At 37.6% G+C, this 25,867-nt stretch overlaps 1 protein-coding gene across 3 annotated transcripts in view; it reads left to right on the top strand.

Annotated features, from left to right (window-relative positions):
- Positions 1-25,867, top strand: part of ANO3 (anoctamin 3) — a 199,311-nt gene that overhangs the window by 70,907 nt on the left and 102,537 nt on the right. Inside the window, exon 2 of one of the 3 annotated variants that reach the window (XM_017726382.1) lies at positions 4,491-4,535. The exons of the other annotated variants lie outside the window; for them this stretch is intronic. Coding sequence (XP_017581871.1) covers positions 4,491-4,535 — 45 coding nt within the window. The remainder of the gene's footprint in view (positions 1-4,490; positions 4,536-25,867) is intronic. 3 annotated transcript variants of the gene reach the window in all.

Genomic DNA, 25,867 nt, shown 5'->3' with positions numbered 1-25,867 from the left:
CCCCTTTTCCCTCTGTGTTTTTTTTTTTCCTTTTTTTTTAAATTAGTCTAATAATCTGGGCATCCAATAAGTAAATACTCTATCACACTGCATTATAGAAGCATATGGAGACTGAAATACTGATGGTTCCTATCCAAGAGCCTGAACTGAAGGGAGGAAAGGTCTGGGCAAAGAAAGGCTTGAGAGACTGGGAAAGGGCAGAAGATCTAATCCTGCTAGTTATATCTATGGTAATGATGCCTTTCCTTGGTCTTAAGATCAAGAGTCAAACACAGTTCGAAGGGAAAAAGGGATTTTACATTGGTATTTATTTTAAGGATCCTTAGGTGCACTACGTCCAGGTCAAATAAACCTCAATGCACACTGCAATGCACACCCTGCAAAAGATCTGGTATAACATTATAGGTCTTACTAATTAGCATATCTATCAAAGATTCCCCAGTGGGAGGCTCGAGTGAGCCCCCCTCCCCAAGGAACCGTCCCCTGGATCATTCTATCTTAGTTTACAAAATGTGTTGTGGAGAGGACCTTGGTGTCTGAGGCGTTCTGATCCCTACCTACGAAGCTTCTAAAATGTTTAGTCTCTTAGCTTGACAAAAAGTCCAAGAATGTAGGCAAAAAGCACTAAGAATACAGGAGTTGTAAAAGATATAACAGGGGTATAAAAGAAAAGGCAAAAAATCATCATGGCATCAATAATATTTTTTCCCAATGCAGGAAAAAATAGTGCTCTTCAGAATAGGAAATAACACTCAAAAATACCATATGTGACGTTATTCTATAAAATATTATTGTTTTGTGATCTTCTTATCTTCTTATTTTTCTCTCAGTTTAATGCAAATTTGCTTTGTCAATTTTTTATAAAATTGTATTGGAGGTTAGGAGTTGCATCAATTTTAGTTCATGAGAAAGAAAGTCTTGAGGATGGCACTAGGAAGTATGTGACAATTGCTTAAGGAACAGAGCTGTTTCACAGTCTTGTGATTGTATGTCCTGAATGAATATAAGATGCAAAGTAAATTTTCCACAAATAGTGCATTTTTCATTGCAGGAAGTCATGCAAAGATTCAGTCTGTAATGGTGGGAAACTGATTGTTCTACATGAAGTGCAATTTCTTGGTAAGCAGGTGGTTTTTGCATACAATTGCCATCTTGCTCTATTTGGAAGGTGTTGTTTCTTTGAGAGTATTGCATGCTTCTATAACTGCAGAGGTCACATATATTTGTCTATGGCCAAGTTGTCTGAAATGGATGTCCACATTTTTAGTAAAAAAGTGCAGGAAAACCAGCACTTCTCAATAGATTACTTAGGAAAACCGAAGGTTGTAGAGAAACAGCTCAGAATTTCCATTTCTTCAGTTCTATAAAACCTTTACTTTTTTTATGCTTCATTTAAAAAATAAATTTGCATATATACTATTAAGAATTAGATACTTGAACAGTAAAATATCCCTTATAAACACTTATTAGTATAAAGAGATCATCTGCCTTATCAGCTTGCAGTATTAATCTCATAGATATGGAAGTTAAGCTTTGTAGTTTGAGAGGTGGAACTTCGAATAACAGCCACCATTAATTTGCTGGATATCTGATAGCAAAGGTTTCTTTCAGGAGGCTCTTTAAAAGTGGGTATGGTTGTGTCAAAAAGATGTCTCTGTTCCTTTGCATCTTTTATTTTCTTACTTCTTTTCTCTGCTAGTTTGCAGAATTTGTGAGATTCATATTTGACCATTTTTGACTTCTTATTGTCCCTTCTGTTCCCATATTTTGAACCTTCATCATGAATAAATAAAAAATCTTCTGTTTTCATTCTGCTGTAGTTGCTGTATTAGCTTAACTCTTTACTCTCTTACTCTGAGGAAAGCTTCCAGAACTTTATAAGAAATTAGGTTAGAAAATGTCTCTGGAGGCATCTAGATTAAAACTCCGCTCTATCAGCCCAACTTTGAAACTAGGTCAGATTGCTCAGGGCCTTATCCAGTCATGTTTTGAAAACCCGTTCCATGGTCTTCTCCGTCCCTGTATTTCAGCACTCTTGCTGAGATGAATTGTTCCCTTATGACCAGTTGAAAATTTCTACGTTGCATCTTCTCACTATTCTCAGGTGTCTTTTTGTTGGGCATCTATGTATCTCTCTCTTCTCTCTTTAACTCCCTTTTTAAGGTAGGGGAGTTTTCTTCAGAGGGGATGTGCAGATAAGTGGTGTCTTAGACTGCTCTGGTAAAGTGCTGCTTCACCAGCTGCTCTTCCTGTTCCATGCCCTCTAGCTTCTTAACCATCTTTGTCACCCTCCATTGGACTGCCTTCAGGATGTTGAGGCGTCTTGTACAGAGGTGATACTGAAATCGGCTGGAAAATAAACTTTCTAACACAATTTAAAGCATTATAAAACAGGCGTTCTTTATCAGTGCTGGACATGTTACAAGACTATCTCCTTTAATCTAATGTGTGTGACAGGACTTTACAACAACGTATTTATCCATCATAATCATACATATTCATTACAATGTACCTCCTAGATAATACATAAACATCACTTTCCTAGAACTGATTTGCATGCATATGCCTCCTACTGGAAGTCCTTTAATGGCCCTGGAGGGTCCTCTAAAGGGATCTCTGGTGGTTGTGTTCACTGAATGCTTCGATATTACAGGCAACCTTTCCTTGAACTTTTTCTTTGGGCATCTGCTATTGCTTCTTGTTACATAACTTGCCAAAAAACCCACTGTAGTTCTCTTTATCTATTTCTCCACTGTTTCCAGCTATAGTTATCATCCTGTGTGCATACCTTTGCATCCTTCTATCTTTTTTGCTAATTCGTCTTGAAGCGCTATTCAGCAGCTTCAGGGGAACTGAAAGTTTTTATTTTCTATGTTACTCATTAGGAACACCCCAAAGCTGGATGCTGTTTGAGATGTGGCTGCAGGAGAGTCAACTAGAGAGGAGTAATCTCTTCCCATGACCTCCTAGCTTCACACATGTTGAAGTAGCTCAAGAAGGAATCAGCCTTTGTTTCTGCAAGGTCTCCTCTGCTTACACCACTGGGAGTCAACCTGTTGAATGGTGCAATGTCAATTATTATAGCAAATAGCCACTGCCGTTAATTTCTAAATTAAATTAAATTTAATTAAATTGTTTTGTTGGTTTCACCAGCAAAGTGAGGAGGAAACTGTTCAAAAGAAGTATGCATGGGCTCTGTTGGTTGGTGTGAATGGTGAATGGTTTGGCTGCTGGAGTGGTTTGTCTTGAGAAGCAAAAGCTCATTAAGTATTTGAATAGGTAACCGGACATCTGTGAAACATTTCAAGGCACCAAATACTGAATGCCTTCTAATGTGGAATCCTGGCTGTACTTGGAAGATCTTATAGGCATAGATGACTCAAAGAAGGGCAGATCACCAACTGTAGCTGTGCTATTTTAATTTGCCTTTAACCCAACACACTGAATGAATTGGGCCTAAAAAGTTGCCTTCAATAAAATACCTATAATCAACTAATGTGTCCTACTAGTAGCAAAAAAAAAAGAGAATAAATCGTTACCCTCCCTAAAGCAACCTTTCAAAGGTTTGGGTTTTTTTTTGGTGGGGGTGAAAAAACACTAAGGGCAGACTCTTCCATCAGTGTGACAATTTGTCAGTCAGGAATCAGACTAGCAGCGATTTCAGTACTTAAGAAAACTAAGTTCTTAGGGCAAGTGGGCAACCTTCCTGGTGTGAAGTATAGAAATGTGCAGCGTTTACAGATAGAGCTTTGGAAAAAATTGAAGGCAACTGAATGTACTGAAGAGGACTAGAACAAAAGCAGCTGATGAGCCCCAAGAGATGTGAGATATGTGTCTGTTACCATTGTTGTTTACCTTGGTGTGCAAACCAAGATGATGTAGGTGTCTTTAGATGCAAGGCAAAATTGCATACTAAAGCTTTTCCACAAGAAATGTGTTTTGTGGGTTTTTTTTCTTTTCCCCCAAAACTTTTTACTTGCCATATTTTTTTGGGGTTTTTTTTAAGTTCATCTTTTAAAATAATTAATTAAAAGCTGTAAGCAGTAGTAAGCTATTCTATTAGTGTCTGTGAATCACACCCAGGATTCAAATAACTTAAGAGAATATTAATGACTTACCAAAAGTTGTAGTTATCATTTTATTAATTATGTTTGAAAGAAAAGGAAAACTTTGTACTCAAACTGTTCTTAATTATTAATGTTAGCAGTGATTCTATTGAACAGCCATCACTTTACTGGAGTTTTAGAAGAATTTTATTTTTGTGTTTCTTTTTCAGTCAGATCAGGATTTCACTTGATCCGATTTTAATAAATCCAACATTTAATATATGGAATGACTTTCCAAATCACGTGTAACATCCATTGTTATGACAGTGATTCAGTGAATTCAGAGAGTATCATACATCTACTTTGAAATTCTATTTATTAAGCATTCAAAAATAAATCTGCTTATCTGCATTCAGTAACTATTCTGTCCTCTGATCCTTGTAGGTTTCGGGGGTTCTGGGGTCCAGTCGGGACGGCCGGACGTAGACGGTAACGGATGGAGACAGAGAGATCTCTATAGGCAGGTCTTGGGACACAGTCGGTTTATTGTAAAGGCGTGGGTATAGGGGCACTGCTCAGAGCTGGTAGACTCAGCTCTGAGCAGGCCCAAGAGAGCAAGAGAGTGAACGGGTGAGAGAGAGAGTGTAAGAGCAAGAGTAAGAGCAAGAGTAGAAGTGGAAGAGAGAAGTATGAGAATGTCTGAAGTCCTGGTTACAATACAATAAATCATCTTCTGTACTGAATATTCTAATTGTCACTAACCAATCTAATACAAGATACAAATCCTATAGCATTTACATACAGCCTATAAGAGTTCTTATATTACCATAGAGTGTTACATCTTAACTTCTAAAAACTACTCTTTGGACCCCTTCTGCTGAGCTAGTAGGGTCTGCTCTGACCCTTGGACCGCTTGCAAGCAGAGGGTATTGTTCAATCAAGAGGGGATTACTTCAGTGGCCATACCATTGTTTTCTAGTTGTTCAGTAACTAAGACCTGGTATTTCAAAAGTGGCTTTCATTTCGATGTTGCCTGTAGTTTTCATATTCCCAAAATCTTTTGTCAGGCAATCATATTTCCAAGGCTTTCCAATTTCATCTTCCCCAACAGATCCTGACTGAAGATCTCCTAGAAAATTTCAGTTCTTTAAATGCGAGCTTTCTTGGCACTGCTTCTTCCAATCTGGTTTCACAAAAGATGGGGAAGTACAAATGATTTTTCATTCAGCCAATTTTTTTTCTACCAAAAAGAGAAGCTTTTATGAATTTAAAATTTTAGAGTAGCAGCACACTGAAGGCTTCTTTTATCTGATATTTTTACTTTAGAAGTTCTTTTTCTTTAACTTAAAAATAGAAGCAAATGATTTTTTTTTTCAATTTAAATAAAATAATTTTCAGACAAAAATGGGTGATTTCCATCATTTATGTGTATCAGAAAAAGCGGATTTTAAATCAGTTGAAGGAAATATTTTTTTTTTCAGGCTAGTTGCTATAGGCCACATATGTAACATTATGCACAGCCTAGTTCAAAATGCAGTCAGAAATGTAGAATAGAAAGCTGATCTTTTGCAACTGCCTCACTAAAATTTTGTATTAATATCACAGGAAAACATGGTGCTTATGGTTTGTTTTAAGAAGATACTCCTATAAGGTTGTTTTTTCTCTGGTAAGATAGGTAATATTTATTTTCATTGTCATCACTATTTATGCTTCAGTAACTAGTCCAGCAAGAAAGTAATCAAAATGAACAGTTCTTGTGATACAGTGTTTCTGATGATAATGCGCAAAGGTTTCCAATCAGCAAAATGTAATTCCCAACTTGAAAAAACTTTTGAAATCAAAAGTGGAAAGATTGTGGAGACAGCTGGAATCACTGCAGCAGAAGATGTTTAATCTCTTGGTTTCTTTGCAAATATCGAGTAAGATTAATTTTCTATTTTATCTGAAGCTGAATCTAAGCAGTTGGTCAGATTTAGTATTACGGTATTAATTCAGTATCAGGGTTGAAAATCCATTTGGTGAATTGATTCATTTGGGAAATTTTGGGGTTTTTTTAATGGTGTAAGTAGAAATGTAGTTCTCATTGGAAGGCAGTTTTACTTTTATAACCACCACCCAAATTTCATGTAATAAGGCAAAATAATTGCTTTTACATAAAAGAAAGAAAAAAAAGGACAAAGAATGAAGTTGAGATTCTATGTTTTTTTTCTTTTCTAGAATGTATTCTTATTTCTTTTGCTATTTTACCTGAAGGAGTAAGAAAGCAGAATTGTGGGTACAGCTGCAGAGCTTTCAGCTGAAGCCAAGGAAAAATATGAAAGTTTTACACTATCAAAGGAATGTTTCTATTGAATTGCTTCCTAGCAAGCGTTTTGTAAAAAGTTAATTTGTCCCTTGTTTACAGTAGTCAAACTCTAAAACACTTTTTTGAACAGGGAACATGTAAAAGGTATTCTCCAAACTCCTGTCATTCCTTCATCTCTCCCTTGTGTAATAGCATCTTGTTACTTCTCTTTTTCTTTATTTCCTTCTTTTCCCTGTTGTCTTTTAGGCAAAGAAAACTTACCCAAATGTCTTAGGCATGAAAAATAATCATTCCATAGAACCAATTGCTGATTGATTTTTAGTTGGCTGCCATTTGATTTTGGCTTATAGGTATGTAGCTCTCCTTATCCTTTAGGATAACGATTTCTGTTGCATTCTTTTCATGCTTTTATTTAAGCAATAGAAGTTAACAGAAACTCTCTCTTAAAATTCAAACACTGAAATTGTTATCTATCCTTGTCTCTCCCTTCACTATTTGAAAATAGAGTTAAATCTTTACTATGTTTGGAGAGGTTGTATTCTATTTGTGCTTGGCATGTTGTTAGTACCATTTCAAAGGCAAGAGGATTTTGTTTCGGCAAGTTTATAGTATTGTATGTTTTTGTTAGAGCAAATAAATATACAAATAAATGATTTGTTGTCCCACATTTTGTCATGCTCCTTGCAAATTTTATGACTATTCTTCAAAATATTAGTTCTGGACATGTCAAAATGAAAAAAACTTCAAGCAGTATAATAATAATATACGCATATTTATGAGAATGAGCTGCTTTCTTGTCTGACACTTTCATTTCATATAATACTACAATTTCATAAAGATTCACAGATACTCCTTTGTAGTGAAATCCTCTTTATAGGTTACTTCTAGAATGTAAAATTCTCCATCCCATTCCATTTTTACACTTCTGCATACCAAAAAAACCCCATGCCTTAGCTTAACCTGATACCATGATTACCCTGTCCGCATACATACTTTTTTGTTGCTCCGTTAACTTGCTTGTACTGAAGTAGGACAAAGATGCCTCACACATAGGGAAGGGTTTAATTTTCTGTAAGGTGAAGCTCTGCTTTGCTCCAATAATGAATCTGTATGCCCTGCCTTAACCATACTAGGTATGGTTAGCATGACTCTTCTATACCTTCCTCTATTTTTTTTTGTTGTTGTAGAGAAATATTAAGAATTATCAATGATTATAAAATTTTATAACTGTAATGCTAAATGATTAATTTAATACCATAGTGGGATCATTAGGGATGTCCATCCATTTTCATGTCAAAAGAGGAGGGTGACAAATTTCTGAGAGTGTGGTCAAACACTGGAACAGGCTTCCTAGAAAGGTGGTCAATGCCCCAGGCCTGTCAGTTTTTACGAGGCATTTGGACAATGCCCTTCATGACATACTTTAACTTTTGGTCAACCCTGAAGTGGTCAGGCAGTGGTCACACAAGATGATCACTGTAGGCCCCTTCAAACTGAAATTATTTTGTATTTCCATTCCATTCCATTCTAATCTAATCTAAATTTCTTTTTTTCTGGTGAGACTAGGGAGCTCTTCCCAGCTTGTTTCTCTCTGGCAGTGGTAGTTTTCTACGTGTTGAAGCTTATAATATTAACCAAGAAGTTTGATGCTCTTTCATAATGCCCAAGGCATTACACTTTCTCCTAAGGCAGAAGCAGAATGTGCAAATCAGCCGTCATCTTTAAACTGCTTTTACTGCACTGATGTCCTGGTGATACCGAAATCTGATGAAGAATAAATTTTTTAACACAATTTGAATATTAGAAAGCAGGCATTCTTTGGACTGGACACATTCAGAGGATATCTCCTCTAATTGAATGTGTGTCACAACAAAGTATTTATTCCATCATGATCATGCATATTCATTACAATGTACTTCCTAGCTAATACATAAACATCACTTTTCCTAGAACCAATTTACATGCCTCTGTCCCTTACTGGAAGTCCTTTTATGATCTTAGGGGGTCGTCTAAAGGGGTCTCTGGTGGTCATATTCACTGAGATTTCCCAAAATTTTAGGTGACCTTGCCTTAAACTTCTCCTAGGGCATGTGCTGTTGTTTCTTGTTACATAACTTTGCCACAAAAACCACTTAGGTTCCTCATTATCTGTTTATCCACTGGTTCCAGCTATGTTTAGCATCCTGTGTCTGTAGTTTTATATTCTTTTATCTAATTTGCTAGTTAGTCTTTAAGCTCTGTTTTGCAGCTGAAAATTTCTGTAATTCCTGTTGTCTGTCACTGGGCATCCCCAGGGTTGGAGATTCTCAGGTGGTACTTTAGATAGCCTTGGAAACACAGTAGCTGATGAAAAGGCAGCTCTGCAGCTGCCTTTTCATTAGTCTTCCATTTGCCCTCCTTCCCCTGCAAAAGGTTCAGTCCCTCTGAAGGGCCTTCGAAGGCTTGGTGTAATGTAATGACCTGACTGGGACAAAAGACAGCCTGCAGCATCTGTGGATGGAAGGACAGGAAAAGCAGAAAGGTCCATAGGTATGCTCTTGGCAGCCTAGCCAGGGCAGCATCATTACAAATTATTAAGAAACCTTCCAGATATGGAAACAAAAAATAAAATTGAAGGCAACTTTTTTGTTTTACTTGGAAGACACTTATTTTCCTCCATTTGAAGTGTTCTTCATGGCTCATGAAGTGAAACCAGACATCTATAAATATAAATAATTAGAAAATAATTGTCAGGTCTTGTAAATCATGGTTTGTCATTGCTTTGTGTGCTGATGCTCAGAAATGGTTGTCAGCTGAACATTGCTGTCTTTAGAATTAATATATCATTAAGATTTTTCTTCAAGTGTACTTGAAAAGAGACTTTATACACTTTGTTTCTTTTCCTCTCTTTAAGGTTATGTTTCTTTCAAATAGTTTATCAACCTTGGCAATTTATTAAGAAGTTCTGTTCCTGTTCCTGCTACTTTCTTTATTTTACTCTAATCTGTTATTTGTGATGGACAAAAGAATTGCAGAGAAAGAAGCACTAGGACAATCTTGCTACTTACACTAATTTCATATTAATGACAGGTGTTTACATATCTAACTGTAAACATTATATTATATCCTGTAGAAGAACAAGAAGTTTTTTATAAACCCCAAACACTAAGTAAATTTTGCATGAAATTAATTTATATATATATGTATAAATAATTTCATGCTTTAGTTAAGGTTTTATGAAAGTATTTCTGACAAAAGATAATTAATTACAGAGGTGTTCAGGCTCATTATCTTCAACCAAGAAAAAAAAAATTTTATGGGTGGTGGCAGCAAGAACTATCAGTATTTAGTCTAGCTAGAAACCTACACAATATGAATCCAGAGGAGCATGATAAAGTTTTGTCATAGCACCACATAAAATTTTGGACCCATTTTTGTAGTCTTGATAAGTTGTTATAGAAAGGCAGATTTTAGCTGTCATTTTGATGTAACGATTTGCCTATATGATGGAATGAAGAAAAGAGTGGACAGTGAGTGTCTTGGGGTGACTTTGTGATGTGTATCCCTTGTTGCTGCCCCATGCCCAGAAATTAATTTTGTGCCTTTCTATGCCTTTAAACTGAGCCTGAGAGGGGGGAGGAAACTTCTTCAAAGCAGTTTTGCAGTTTTGTTTTCATGTTTTGAGGACACAGAGATACAGACTCCTCTGGTTTCTAACAGCAGCGGCAGGAGTGGGAGGAAGCAGATTTTTTTCCCAGCCAGCTTTCGGTCAGTTTTTCAGCTTCTTCTTTTTCTCCGGAGAGAGACGGAGAGTTGAACTTTTGTTTTTTTTCTGGAATTTCGGATTTTTTCCCTTTTTCTGCTGGACTGCATCAATATCAGAACACATCTGGCGAACTTTCCACCGAGCACAGAGGGCCTGGCCTGGGGCCAAGTCCCAGCTCCGAGGAGGAAGGAGACCAAAGGGAGGACTAACATTTTCCCAGGTTTTTCTCCACAGCAAGAGATTTTATTATTTAGCATATTTTCGTTTTCCCATGTGTTTGTTAAATAAATAGTTTTTATCTCTTTCACTTTCCTTTGAGGAAAAAGTTTCTTTTTTTTTTCCTGAACTGGGTGGGGGAGGGGTGGTTTGTAACCTGCCTTCTCTCAGAGGATGTATTTCTAAATTTGGCCAAACCAGCACAGTGAGAAATGGTTTGGAATTCTGTTAGCAACTGGTCTCATTGTCTTCTTCAGCATGACCCCTGTTAGGGATAGCTATTGGATTGAGAGCATGTTGGCTGTGATGGCTGGAAGTGTATAGAAATGAAATAAAGTTCTTTAGTAGACATTTTGGCTGCAGACCAATATTCATAAAATAACTCAAACAGACATTAGACTAGCAAATCTCAAGGATTGATACATCTTTATTTCTGAAGTCCTGATATGGCTGATCCATCTACTGTGGTTGATTTACTAAAACCTTGCTATATTTCTTGGTTAAATTTTAGTCTACTATTTGAGCAACTTTTTCCTGGGTCAACATCATTCGTGCACCTTTTGATTTTGGTCACTAAGTCCACACACTCTGCTGGGTGTTTAGAGTGGGCTTTTTAGTCAAGTTTTACTGTTCTGAATTGTGCTTCAGGAAAATTTGAAAAAAATAAATAGGTGGGTCTTCATATTAAGTGAAATGGGTTAATTCCAGATTACAATTTTTGCAATCCCTTTAGCGCCAGCTATTCATAATATTATATTCACTTCTGTTTTACATCCTTAAAAATTTAAAGTATTCCTTTTCTCCCCCTTTTATGCATTAACATATATAGACATGGTTTTCAAATCCTTAAATGGAAGTAGTAATTTTAAAAAGGTCCATAATCACTTCCAGAAAAGCTTTTCATGGATTTAACTTAGGCTCTGATTTTGTGTTGGATAGGCTTCCTCTGTATTTAATTCCACAGAACTTATTATAATGTTAATAATTTTATAGGCACTGCTCTAAGAGTGAAAGTGAGGCAAGTTTTGCAGTGCTAGAGAAAGTATTTTTTAATTGCTACCATAACTAGAAAAGTCAGATAAGCTTCTTAGCATGTAAGAACTATTTGCAAATCTGAAATAAAAGCTGCAAAGTTCAAATGTAAATTAAGAAATTGTTATAAGTTTAGTAACATCTGTTAAACACGATACCCTGTCTTTTCTTTCAGATGATCTAATTGATTTAACTGAATTTTAATTAATCAGAGTCATCCTGGTGTTTAGTAGCTCTTATTAAAGTGTTTTACTTTTAATATACTTGATAGGTTCTGTAGGATGCTTCATTTGGCAAAGATAAGATCAATCTTTGTAGCTGTATGCATTTATAATGGGGGTGTGTGTTCAGTGAAGGGCATTATCAGGAAAGACCTTTTGTCACTCCTAATTTCTTGTGTGTATGTGTATATATTAAGACGTATCCTGCAGGATGCGTAATTCTGCAACCTCTCATGAACCTGTTGCAAATTAAATCTTTTTCCACTCAAGGTCAGAGATGGTTGGAAGGATGTTCCATGTTTTTATGAAAGGAGATGCAGTGTATATTTTAAAAAGTGACAAAATAATGCTTAAAATGCATCTACATCTGGATTTGAAACAGAGAGAGAAGAATTATGTTCTATATGAGCAATTCTGTAACTTCATAAAGTTATAAAACATTAATAAAATATATTATGCATGCAAAGAAAAAATATCTTCCAGTAATATTGAAATTTTAATCAGGTGCAAAGATGAACATAGAAGAGTTACATAGTTTTGTACATTTTGCTTAATTGTGTTTGTTGAAAGGATAGCATTTTCTCTTTAAATCATAAGCTTTGAAAGAGCACGGGTAACTTTTTTTTCAGATATTTAACCTTTAGATTTTTTAAGTACTTTAGTAATAATCTCAACTTTCCCCCTGTAATTTAGGAAAATTTTAAAATTACAGATTTTTAAAAATAGCTCTGTACACCTCCACGCATTGAGTTGCCTATATGGGCCTAATGTTCAAGCAGCTGAGTTGAGTTTGGTAGAAGAAGGTGAAAAAAAAAAGCTGTCTTTTAAACACGCTTCTTATTATATTGTGCTCCTTCCTCCAAGCAGCCTTTGTCACATGCTGACTCTCATCAGTGACTTAAAGCTAACATGAAACTGCACTGCTGTTCGAACAAGAAAAAAAACGCTACGTTCTTCAGGATTGAGAGCTCTAATGATCTGAAGACAAGTTCTCAGGTGAACAGCAGTTCCACAGCCGTGAACTGCCAACACGTTATGCATGTGGCTTTCATATACGGCTATGAGCAACAAAATTGCATCTCAGTTTGTTTCAGTGTGAGCAAACAAATGTGTGAGAACAAAAACTGAACTTCACTTTCACAGGGGCAAACTGGCAGCTAGGGTTAAGGAGAATCCTCTGTTCTTCTAGGTATCCCAACTCATCGATTCTTCTGGGTATCACATCAATGTACTGTGTGCCTCTTTGTTAGCCTTTGTCTATAACTTCAGATGTGAAGTCATCCGGATCTGTGTCTCACCCAAATGCATTTAGGAGAGAAATGTATATAGCTCTGCTTCTAGATAGTGTTACTTTGCTTTGATTCTGCTACCAGTTGACTTTATGCAATAAAGGTATCAGTTATAAAGCTTCCATTTTAAAAAGCTTGGGAGTTACGCTAGAGTTTCATGGTGAAAAGTAGACCTGTTAAATAAGCAAATTTAAAAATTATGGTCTTAGAAAGGCTTCTGAGCTTGCTTCGTCATGTGAAGATTTAGAGTAGTCTAAGTTTTTATCTTGGTCCAGATGGAGCTGCAGTCTATCTGATGGAACATAAGCACAGTGTGTTTTGCAGTATTTGAAGAATTTATGTTCCTTGTTTTTGCAAAGCAATTCCCACACAACAAAAGTAGTGTTGCCCATTCTGAATAGAGGATACCAACATCTCTGGTTGAGAAAACCTGAAGTCTTATACGGCTGAGGCTCCTAAGGATAGCTTGTCTGTTCAGTAAACATTTTTAACATTCTTCTGGTGTGCTGTGTTTTTCAGTAATGAGATGACTGTGAAAGAATATAACCTTTTAAATTAATAACATTATTAATTAGAATAAATAAATATTTTAATGGATGCTTGATTGGTGTAGCCATTAGTGCTAGAGATTATGGTCCCTTTCAGGCTTCAGATGCTTGATATTAACCCTGTATGGAGTATTTTTAAAGTAGTAGTAAAATACATGCACCTTTTCTGCAGAAGTTTTTCAAGACTTAAAAATATAACCTAAGCATTTCAAATAACCATGTGACAGGGAAAAAAATATCACCATGGCAGTTGGAAAACAAACTATGAATATACAGAGTTCTTAGAAAAGAAATGTTGGATTCAATTCCCTCAAGACTAAACTTTGTTATTTATCTACAATATAAGTGCTGCATACCTAGTAGTAGTTTCCGCTACCTAGCAGCACATAAACCGCAGTCTCATGGACATAATTATGTCAAAACTGTACTAATTGTGCCTGTTGAGTGAGTGTTGCAACTATGTCTGTTTGGTGCTTATTTTAATTTTTTTTCCCAGAAAAACTGGATACCGATAGAAATAACTCAGCTTCAGTTACTGAAGCAAAATCGTTTCTTTTATAATAAAATGAATGATATTTTTGATGACACACACAATCTCAAAAGATAGATGATTCAGGACCAGAGGATCCAAAATGTTTAGAAATTAAACTTTTAAATACTTAAGAAATCATTAAAAACAGATTTACTTGTATCCTATTTATTAGATAGAGGCAGGAAATATGCTAGAAGCAGGAGGGAAAGGACCTAGACATTATTTCCTGTAAATATAGGAAGGAAAATATGACACGTAAGTTGAATACATACAATCTCTGGTCCTTTTTTGGTCACATCTTATAGTAGAAACAAGACTTTAAAATACCTTTTATTTCTTAACTAGTAACAGATGAATTTAGTTTTGGGCCGGCTCTTGGGAGTTTAAAAGTCCATAACATTATAGTTCACCCAGGTGCTAAAGACAGCGATTTTGTGCCAGCAAAAGATAGCTGCTATCCAAAAACTTTTAGAACCTCGTAAAATGAGCCAAAGCTTCAAGTATCTGCTGAGTAAATGAGGTAAAAGATTACATTTATATTTGAAAGTATTAATAAAAATTGGAATTGTTTGATGTTGTCCTGCTGGTTCTGCAGTAAGGTTTAAATGCTTGACAAATCAAATGGTGAAAACCATGTCATGCAGAAGGGCTGCTTTGTGGGCATTAGCTGCTAGCTCAGAGAAGGGTGTTGTGTAGGGCACTGTTTGGTTCTTGTTGAATCATTGTATGTTGGGATGATTATCACAGCATGGAGAGAGTGAATTTTGAAATGAGAGATGCTATGATAATGCTGTATGCTTGATGTGAGAGAGTGAAAAAGTGTCTTGAAAATATGTGGGAAAGCTTCTGTATTTCTCCATTGCTTCATAATATTTTGAAGTGTGTGGAAAAGCCATGCTATGAAAAGCCATTGTTCACAAAGGAGACAGAGGAGTTCTGGAACTTTATTTGAATAAAGGGAGAGAGTCCACTGGGGACTCTGGGATCTGTCCCTAGGTTTTGGAGGACTCAGGCTCCTTTTATCCTAAACTCCTGACCACATGTTGTCATTTTCCTTTCCCTGTTGGCTGAGGTACTAGGAAGGTACAGACTTCCCATACCAGCTAATACATATTCCCCCTTGAACATGTATTGTTATTTTCCCCTAAAGTTCGGAAGTGCAGGCTGTCTGGGTTCTGAGAATCCATCAGAAGTTCAGACTGTCTGGGTTCTGCAATAGACTTGTGCAGACCCATTTCTCCTATTACCCTAAAGTGCAGAAGTTCAAACTGTTTGGGTTCTGTAACAAACTTGAGTGGCTTGATGTTCATAGAGACAGTAAGACCCTCTTTCTCCTAAAGACCCCCACAGCCATTCTTCCAGAACCTGGTTGGTTCTTTCAGACCTAGTCGTTCCTGAAGACATTACGACCCATTTCCCCTATCAGTAGTGAAGACCCCCACACCCATCGAGTCATCTGTGAAGACATTTAGACCCGTTTTTCCTATGCAGAAGTCACTGCTGTAGTTCTGCAGCTTTTCCTTTCTTCTTGGAGAGTATAATCAGACAACAATCTTTACGTGGGCCTCAGGTTAATTATCATACTACTGCCTCACATGGCATGTTTGAAAGGATAACAGAAAAAATGCAAAATTTATAACTAAGAAAAAGTGCTAAGTTCCTGCTTCCAGTGAGGTCCAGTGGGGTCTCTTATAAAAATGTTGAGACCTTATCAGGATGTCTAAGCTGTCTCCTGGTTTGTGTTCTCTGTGACATGCACAGCAAATTCACTACAGTGTCTTCTGCAGAGCTCAGGAGTCTGTGGCTGGTGCTCTGGTCTTCTGGACAAAAAATCCAGTTTATGTTGCATGGACATCGTAAATGGCTTTCAAAAAGGGATAGTGTCAATATGGGTTTGTTTTGTTTTGTTTTTTCCCCATTAAATTACAAGGGGGTTTCTGACTGGTTTAAGAGAACCTCTTTAAAACTAATTTAAAAGATGGCTGAGACTTATCCCAGATACAAAACACTAGAACAACGTGTATGTGGTGTATGAGACACATGGGACAAATACATGTTGCAGTCATTCAAATAAATGCATTTATTTTAAATTTCTCATTCCAATCTAGATGACATTTAATGAAATATTGAAGTACTATATTCTGTATACAGATTTACCCAATTTACTGCAAAAACAGTGTACCAGCAAACTAGGAAGTGTCAATGATTTAGTTTGGAGCACTGTCTAATACTGTATGCAAAACAGATGTATCTTACTTTACTCAGAAGTGTGCTTAGCATAACTAAGTATTCCTTCCCAGACATCAGGCAGCAGTCTGTCACTGCTTTAAATTAAAATACATAAAGGAATGATATACAATGGCAAGTACAGTCATTTGTACAGGTACTAAGGAATCTGAACACAAGTGCTTCTCTCCAAGTTATAGGAAAATGCAAGAAGAGAATGAGTTACATAACAGCTGCTGTAATTCAGAGTAAAGGGAAAGGCTTCTCAGGGGTGATGTTAATGTCTGCAAGAGTAAGAACAAACTTTAAAGACAATCTGGCAGAGTACCAAAATGCATGTATGCATAGTTGATTTTAAAACTGAGAATATGTTTTTCTTCCAGGAAAAAATAGAGACCTTAGAGAGTAAATGGGAGAAAAGGATCTACCTAGTCTTTCACCTTACATCCAAGCATTTCTCCTTGCTGAATATGCCTTTGGGAATATTTGTCCTCCTCCTCTCACTTCAGCAATAATAAACCAAAAATAATACTACTGGAACACATTGAACCTGGAAACACATTAATAAGAAGAAATGCTTGTTTGAACAACTCTGTGTTGGCTTCACATGCTTTCTCGTAATGTCTCTGCAGTAGTTAAGATGTCCTCAGCAGAGGGTCAAGACACAAGGGTGGGAACAGAGGCTTTTGAAAGTGATGCAGATGATTTGCAGTCTCGTCAGTTTGGAAAGGCACACTTAAGAATTAAGATATTTTATCTTGATGGAAAGTGAATTAAACTTTACAATTACCTGTCATCATACATTTCTAAAATTGCTGATTTAGCTTTTAATGCAATTAAAAAGCAGGAGTAAAAACAATCATGGGGAAATGAAGAGAAGAAAAACCCCATCAGTTCTCTCTGTTTTGTTCTGTTTTTTTCAAATGTGAACCACGTTGCATGTGCTCTAGGTACCTTTAACAGGTATTACCTCAAAATATTTTATAAAGGACCTTGCAGATTGCCTTCCTGCTGCATGGTACTTAGATTCTAAATTATCTTGCAATAAATCACTTATTATGTATCTAGGTTTAAAGATTTCTAATTCCAGTTAGAACTGAATTCAAACATACTCTGTTATGATAATTGTAACAAAAATTTCTGAAGGCAAAATTGACCCTTTTGACTATATGTACCTTAAACAACAAAGAAGACATACTATATGAATGTGAGAGTAGAATTGAATTTCAGTAGTGCTATGAGCTAAGCCCTCCTATACACAGATAAGAACAGAATAGGATAACTGAAGATTTAATCCTTACTTTACTGAGCACACAGCTAAATACACAGTGGCCTTTGTTTTTGCCCGGTAAATACTTCTCAGTGGATGTAGGCTTTCAATCAGTTTTTCATTCAGGAGGACTGTGAAATTTCTCCATTCATCAGAGACTGTCAAGCTAGTGACAGACGTGAAAGAAAACTAGTTTCTCTGATTCTGAACTCTTATCTTCACATATCTGCACATAAGTAATGGGTAATACAAGTTCATCTTATGTATTTGTTGAAAATAGTAAGAGGGTTTTGGTATGATTTACTGCTTTTGTTCTCCTATAACAGATTCAAACTGATTTCCTTTACCCTTCATGCACTTGAAATGTTTTTCTTACATCACCATATAAGTCATGGTGATTCCCAGTCTCAGTTCTACATACATTTTGTGTACTTTGTGTTATGTGTTCACTATCTTAGCAGTATTTAGAGGCATTATGAAATGCATATTGACACTGAACTGTGCTGTAAATCAAGTCCCTCCGGATGGGAGAGAATTTGCTGGAAGTCCTTGCAAGGAGTTTCAAAGATAAACTGAGACTTTTCCTTGAATTTCAATGCTTCCAGATAGTTGTTTATTAAGTCTTATCAGAGGAACAGAGCCACTAGTGTGACCCAGGTACAGCATAGAGCACAGAAAAGCAGGAGTGAGAGCTCTCTATCAAGATTTACAGAGCCTTTTAAAGATATTTTAACCAATAGTTACTAAAAAAGTACATTATTTTCATTTTCCTACCAATTATTCAGTAACACGACTAGGAACTGCGGAATTTTCTATCCAGTCATTCCAAACTACTTTTACTGCAGAATATAGAGTAGTAGAAGAAGGAGAAGAAGGTTTAGAGAACAACAACAATCCTCCATTTTGGTATTTTTTACTCTTACCTATTTACTACAAAGAAAAGCCCAAAACCTCTGAATTTTTCACCCTGTGACAATCTTACATAGTAGTCTGTCACATAATTCACACCACTGTATTTTCTAGTTCTTGTCTGACTGTTGGTAATTTTTTCCAAGGTTTGAGGCTAAAACAGTGTTGTTCAGGGGGGTAAGAACCCTTAAAAACAGGCAGAGAAATATTCTCGGCACTCTGGGTTCCTACGCATATGACCATATAAATATTAAAAGTCTGCAGAAAAAGTTTTGAAGCCATTAGCGTCACTTTTGTAGGTAAGTACTTAAGGATTCTTAAATCCAGGGATTATTTGACTCACATGTTGAGCCATTAAATCCTGATATGAAATGTAGTATGAAAATTTTGTTGATTATGGATTATTTTATCACAGAATTTAGCAGTAAACACATTTATTCTCATTGAAAGTGGAAGAGAGCTAGTAAGTTAAGCAACGGGAGGACTGGTTGATTCTCAGCTCTGGAAGCACACAACAACATGAATAAAGAACAAACCCCTCCAGATGCTGATTTTCTGTTGTGTCATTAAGTCCTGAGAGGTTGGTCCATGATTTCCTTCTGAAAGAATTAAAGCCTTCAGCACAGTTTTGGTTGCTGAGATAAAGCCTGCAAGGCTGTGAATTCTAGTGGAACTATTGTGAAAACTAGGCCATCTGCAGGAATGGCTGTTTTTTCTATCACACTCTTAAAAACACCATGTGAGCACATCAGCAGGGATTGGTTCCTCCATTTTCTCCAGTCTTTTGTATTTCTCCTAATACTATTGAATAGTGTATTTTTTCTAGTTTTGCGTACCAGAGGCTGGAGAAGATCTTTACTGAGTTACCTGTTGAAGGTTTTTTTTAAAAAAAAAAAAAAAAAAAAAAAAAAGATTTTACCTTAACATTCAAGGTAAAGGGAAACTAGAGCATGTGTGTTGAATTGAAAGCAAGGAGTTTGTGGGCTTGTAGTGGTTTAAAACCACTAGGAATTAAATGCCGAACAAACCACTTCCTTTCCTTAATTTGGCAACTTTTGTGAAGGATAATAAAAAATGTTTTTACAAATATATTAATGGCAAAAGGAAGGGTAAGAACAACCTTGGTTCTCTACTGGATGCAGGAGGGAATTTAGTGACCACAGATGGGGAGAAGGTGGAGGTGTTTAACACCTTTGCCTTGGTCTTTATTGGAAAGACGGTTTGTCCTCAGAACAGTTGTCCTCCAGGGCTGGTAGATGGTGTCAGGGAGCAGGATGGTCCCCCTGTTATCCAGGAGGAAGCAGTCAGAGAACTGCTGAGCCGCTTGGATGTTCATAAATCTGTGGGACCAGATGGGATCCATCCCAGGGTGATGAGGGAGCTGGCAGATGAGCTTGCGCTCTCCGTCGTTTACCAACAGTCCTGGCTCACTGGTGAGGTTCCAGATGATTGGAAGCTGGCCAATGTGATGCCCATTCACAGGAAGGGTAGGAAGGAGGATCCTGGAAATTATAGGCCGGTCAGTGTAACCTCGGTACCTGGTAAGGTAATGGAATAGTTTTGAGTGCCATCACACAGCACCTACAGGATGGCTGGGGGATCAGATCCAGCCAGCATGGGTTCAGGAGGGGTAGGTTGTGTTTGACCAAACTGATCTCCTTTTATGACCAGGTGACCTGCCTGATGGATGCGGGAAAGGCTGTGGATGTTGTCTATTTGGACTTCAGCAAGGCCTTTGACACTGTTTCCTGCAGTAAACTCCTGGAAAAGCTGGCAGCCCACAGCTTGTACAGGTGCACTCTTTGCTGGGTTAGGAACTGGCTGGATAGCCGGGCCCAGAGAGTGGAGGTGAATGGTGCTGCATCCAGTTGATGGCCAGTCACTAGTTGAGTCCCCCAGGGATCTGTGCTGGAGCCAGTTTTGTTTAATATTTTTATTGACGATATGGATGAGGGTATTGAGTCTACTAATAGTAAATTTGCAGATGACACTAAGCTGGGAGTGTGTGTCGATCTGTTGGAAGGTAGGAGGGCTCTGCAAAGAGACCTGGAATGGTTGGATAGATGGGCAGAGTCCAGTAAGATTAAGATTAACAAGTCCAAGTGACAAGTCATGCATTTTGGTCACAATAACCCCCTGCAACACTATAGGATGGGGACAGTGTGGCTGGACAGTGCCCAGACAGAAAGGGACCTGGGGGTACTGCTCAACAGCTGACTGAACATGAGCCAGCAGTATGCCCTGGCGACCAAGAAGGCCAACGGCATCCTGGCCTGTATCAGGAATAGTGTGGCCAGCAGGACCAGGGAAGTCATTCTTCCCTTGTACTTGGCACTGGTGAGGCTGCACCTCAAGTATTGTGTCCAGTTCTGGGCTCCTCAGTTCAGGAAGGATGTTGAGACCCCTGAACGTGTTCAAAGGAGGGCAACAAGGCTGGTGAAGGGCTTGGAACACAAGCCCTATGAGGAATGGCTGAGGGAGCTGGGGTTCTTTAACCTGGAGAAAAGAAGACTCAGAGGTGACCTTATCATTCTCTACAACTACCTGAAAGGTGGCTGTAGTCAGGTGGAGGTTGGTCTCTTTTTCCAGGCAACAACTGACAGAACAAGGGGACACAGTCTCAAGCTGCACCAACTGAAATTTAGGTTAGATGTAAAGAAAGAGTTTTTTACTGAAAGAGTGATAAAGTTCTGGAATCATTTGCCCAGGGAGGTGGTAGAGTCACCATCCTTGGATGTATTTAAACAAAGATTGGATGTGGCACTCAGTGCCATGGTTTGTTGAGGTGGTGTTAGGGCATGGGTTGGACTTGATGATCTTGAAGGTCTCTTCCAACCTGGTGATTCTGTGTTCTGTGTGATTTGGTTCCCTCTAGCCCCTCCGGTGAGAGAGGAACAAAAGCAGAGACTATGGGTTGAGATTGCAGTTTACTGAAAACAAACAGCAATAGGATAAAAAACAAACAGTAACAGCAACAATATTAATAACTAAAGTATACAAAAGAGAGGTTGATTTACACACAGAAGGTGCTCATCACCTCAATTCGGTTCCACGTGTTGGATGAGACAGAGACAAGATGGTGGACATTTCTGCAGCTAGTGCCACATGGCCTCCCCAAAACAAAGGCAAGAGGGTGAACACTCTCTGCAAACCAAGATTTCCCTTCCCTGAGCCCAAGACAATGAAAAACAATGAGGGACAAATGCTGAAAAAGGCTCCATACACGTATAGGGATCCAGCTGGACCAGCACATCCTGTACAAGTTCAGGGTCAGCTGGGAGTTTATAATTTGCACAGCCATGGTCCTACTGCCCGGGGCAAGGCACTGGGGGCCCCTTAGCACATCACTGGTGTTGAAGACAGAGGCAAAGAAAGATTAAACATCTTTGTCTTGTCTGTGGAAATGAGAACACATGTATACTTTAAAATTTTACTTCTCTCATCCTGTCAGTTAATTATATAATTTCTATCAGGGTAAAGGTTTCTAAATTAATAGACTTTACTTCAGTTTTTCATCTGAATTATCCTGATAGACACCATGTGGGAGCAAGGCCAACCTCATGTTATATTATGAAGGAGAGTTTTGGGCAGCTTGCAAGTGGTTCTTTAATTCCAGCAGTTGAATTTCCTGCTGCTTCCAGAAGGAATTAGGTCTTTGCTTCACTGGTCTGAGTGTGAGATGTAATTAGAGGAAGTAATGTAATTTCTGGTTCTCCATGAAAGCGCTGTAGTAGGTCTATGCTTGAGGGTTTCCTTGTTTGTTTGTTGTTTACTCCTCATTTGTTATAGTTGTGACAAAAATAAGACCATTATCGGTGACTGAACATGGACTTTGCCAAGTGCATGCAAAGCCGAATTTTATAGTAAAAGGCACGTCTTTATATACTGTAACAAACCAACAGTTCAGCAGCTACCAACTTCAGCTTCTAGGGTTACCTGTTTTACATCTTCAATGGCTACAGATTACAATCTCTGTGCCCAATCTCCCATTAACTATCCTACTCTTTGTCTCACCTCCTGCTCTTTGTCTTGCCTCTTGCCAGACTAGGCCCACCCATCTCTCCCAAGGCCCCACACTCACCAAAGCTGTTATCCCTGGCCACACTCTGAACCCCTATAGACCATGGCTGTTGAAAAGAAGTTTGCAATCCAAGGTGCAGAACAACAGAATTCTGTTTGTAAACCTAACTTAAATGGGAGGAATGTCTTCTGCATTCTTTAAATCCTTAGATTTTGTTGCACTATTGGTTTGTTTCCCCTGGTGCAATTGAAATGCCTAGGTGAAGATGATGTCTCTAGAGAGTATTAAATAGAGTTCCAAATTAATGGGGATATCAAATGGGAACCCAAACACAAATATAAAACTCAGAAACTTAAAACCAGCAAAACGGTTATTCCTTAATTTTCTTTTCCAGTAGATTCTCTAGGAATCACTTTTAACCATAGCTGGTATTTTTAGTAGTGACCTGGAAGTAATGTCCAGAGGTCTTGAGTACTGAATATCTCACTAAATGGAGTGCTGGCCAACAATAAGCACTTCAGAACAGAAGCTGGGAGTCTTTTCCTGGGAAACAGCATCTCGGGGATTTTTATTTTTGCAAGGGGCAACTCTTTATAAATAAAAATTATTGTCCGTGCAAGGCCTATACCCAAAACGGCTAATGGGCTTCTAAACTTTTGTCATTGTGGCTGTTACAGTGCTATTGGAAGGTTGAGTGCTGCTCTATTGTCAAATCAAAGGAAAAAGCTGAAATATTGGTAGAGTTCCATTAAGCCTTCCTTGTAATGCTATACTGAAGGTCTTTCTAAAGAGCTCATCAGAAAAATAAGTTTAAAAAAGAGGTGATCTAGTATAAAAATCTCTGGACTATCAAAGTAATAGCTTTCTTTTAATCTAATGGATAACGTATTGTTAAAAATTAGAAACTGAAGCTTGCACAAAATGTTGATCCTGTTTACAAGATCTATGGGGAAAAATTCACCATCTCTGAAAACTGTTATACCAGGTTGCAGTGTTTTAAATCATTAATTGATCTTATAATATATTTTTATAAGTCCTGTCGTGTATGTGTGTTTTCATTGAGAGCTTTCAGATAATTCCATCAGTTCCTTTGTCTTTCCTCAGCTCTGCTTCTGGATTGAAGGTTGTTTCTCACATCTTATCATGAGAGAAAAGAAAACCTAGCAGAAGTATAGGCATTTACAATTAATTTTATATGTTCATCTTTTCACTGTACTTAAACCTGCAAAAGGTTGAAATAAAGTTATGGTACTTAATTGAAGTAATCTTCAAAGGCATGATTGATTTATAAAGATGAGGCTCAATGTTATCATCAGTGTTATTTGTGTAGGGAGATGACATTGAAAAATAGTATCATAATGACTTACTATCATTCAGGATGTAATTACTGGCCAGCCTTGAAGTTACACTCATCCAAGTGGCTGCATTTAAAACTTTTATTAGGAGTAATATTGAACTTGATGATCTACGGTTGCATTTGATCATCTTAAATGTCTTTTCCAACTTAATTGATTGTATGATTCTGTGTTGACATGTTTATTTCACAATGTAAAAGGCAGTTAAGATGATCTGAAAAATATACTTAAAAATTTGGATTCCAAAACTTTCATGACATTCTGATAGTGTTGAAGAGAAAGAGGTTTCATCCATGTAGGCTGTTTTTAGCCACGTTTAGTATGTGTCTCATGTTTTCTTTTTCTTCTCAAGAAAAGGATTAATTAATTTTTTTCAGCCATGATAAGACTTTTTAAGAGTGCTAATATAGTAACAATACTTGATGCTTGTCAGTGATTCAAGCACAGACCCAGACCGGCAAGGAATCTGGATTGTTTATTCAAAGAAGTGAGCTGGTTTTATACGCTTTTCTAAGGCACAGTATTTCCTTATATGATAATCTTCACTACATGACCTATCCCGTGTTGCCACATCAGCAACACTCTTCCTTTTATGGGATGATCACTTGCTCTTCGCCTGTCCGTCAGCTCCCGGCAGGCTCCTCTCCGTAGGGGTCTGCCGTGTGACACCTCCTCCCCCCAGGGTCCGGTGGAGACAAGCCTCTCTGTGCCACCATATGCTCCTTTGTGCTGCCATGTGCCTCTGCAGGCAGGTTTTACAACTTGTAACTCAGCTTTATTCCATCTCTTCCCACAATTCCCCCTTTCTTGTTTTATACAATAAGAATTATGAAACAAAACCCTGCTAACATTAGAACATGTTTGGCCCACTGTTTGAACCAAATAAGCTCCGTTCTTCACAAAAGCAGTATCTTTCCTATGAACAGGGGGATAGATGAAAACACCCAATAACTAGTCCTATGTGTGAAGACAATGATTAAACAGATTGAACTTTGAGAAACAACATAAAGTTGTCTAAAACTTTTACCATCAGTGTCTGCAATGCCTGGGTGGTCCTGTATCACAGTGAAGACTTAGAAAGTCTTTCCTAGGCAAGACTTCCAAGTTTACTTTGAAAGAGAGTCCAGCTTTTATAAGATCAAATCAACAAGTCAAAGTGACTTGATTACACTTTTAGGGCAAAAACACCTGGGTCTGATGGTATAATCCCCAGTCAGCCAGGTCTAGGGCTTGGCCAGAGCCTCAAGCCTTGACTGAGAGGGTTTCCCTAAAATACTTACACAATTGCTTAAAAACTTTATTAGTATCAGTTAGGAACATGACTTCAGAAGAGTTTATCTTCCCTACAAGCTGATTATGAAGCTGGAGTATATAAGGCTGGTCGGACCACTCTTGCAGGTACCCGTCTTGGGACTGGAACCTGTAGAAACACAAGCATATCCTCACCCTCAGGTTATTAACGGAAAGGGGCCTTCCCATTTCCCACTTTCAAGAGTCTTAACAAGTACCTTAGCTTTTTCTAAGTGAGCCTATGATCATTCTGAATGCAATTGAAAAATTAAGAACATATAAACCTCTTTGCAGTCTTTTGCGGGGGGCACATCCCATACCTGCACCCCCCCTTTTCTGTTCTAACAATATGTAACATGAACATCTTTCAACTTACCAAATTCAAGAAAATGTGTAACATAACATGCAGTTTTCTTACTATGAACAGTAAAATAATGCATCTAATAAACAAACAAGCACTCATCGAGCAAAAATAAGCAAGGTAATATCATCAACTGCTTAAATACTGTACCATTTCACAGAATGTATATAAATCCAGGCCTTGGACATTACAATTATAATAACGTTAGCTCTCTATGTGGTTTCAAAAGGTAACAAGCCTAATTTCTGCTTGAAAAGATAGCTTAAAAATTATAATTACTACAGGAGCATCCTTAGCAAAAACCAATTAGAACAATGTGTCTCGGTTTGAAAGACAGGTGTCTGCTAAGGAAGGCAGGAGCCTCCCTTGGAATGGCAGATGTAACCCCTTTCCCTCCGAGTTATTATAATTTTGAAATCAAGGGATTTTAGGCAAAGATGTGGGAAATAGGAATAACAGTTCTTTACTATTATATATATAACCAATCAAACAAACAACAAT

This window comes from Corvus brachyrhynchos, unplaced genomic scaffold, assembly GCF_000691975.1.
Source record: "Corvus brachyrhynchos isolate BGI_N302 unplaced genomic scaffold, ASM69197v1 scaffold281, whole genome shotgun sequence".
In the NCBI taxonomy this organism is placed as follows: domain Eukaryota; kingdom Metazoa; phylum Chordata; class Aves; order Passeriformes; family Corvidae; genus Corvus; species Corvus brachyrhynchos.
The sequence above is the reverse complement of the archived record's forward strand: the minus strand, read 5'-3'. Positions and strand labels throughout refer to the sequence as shown.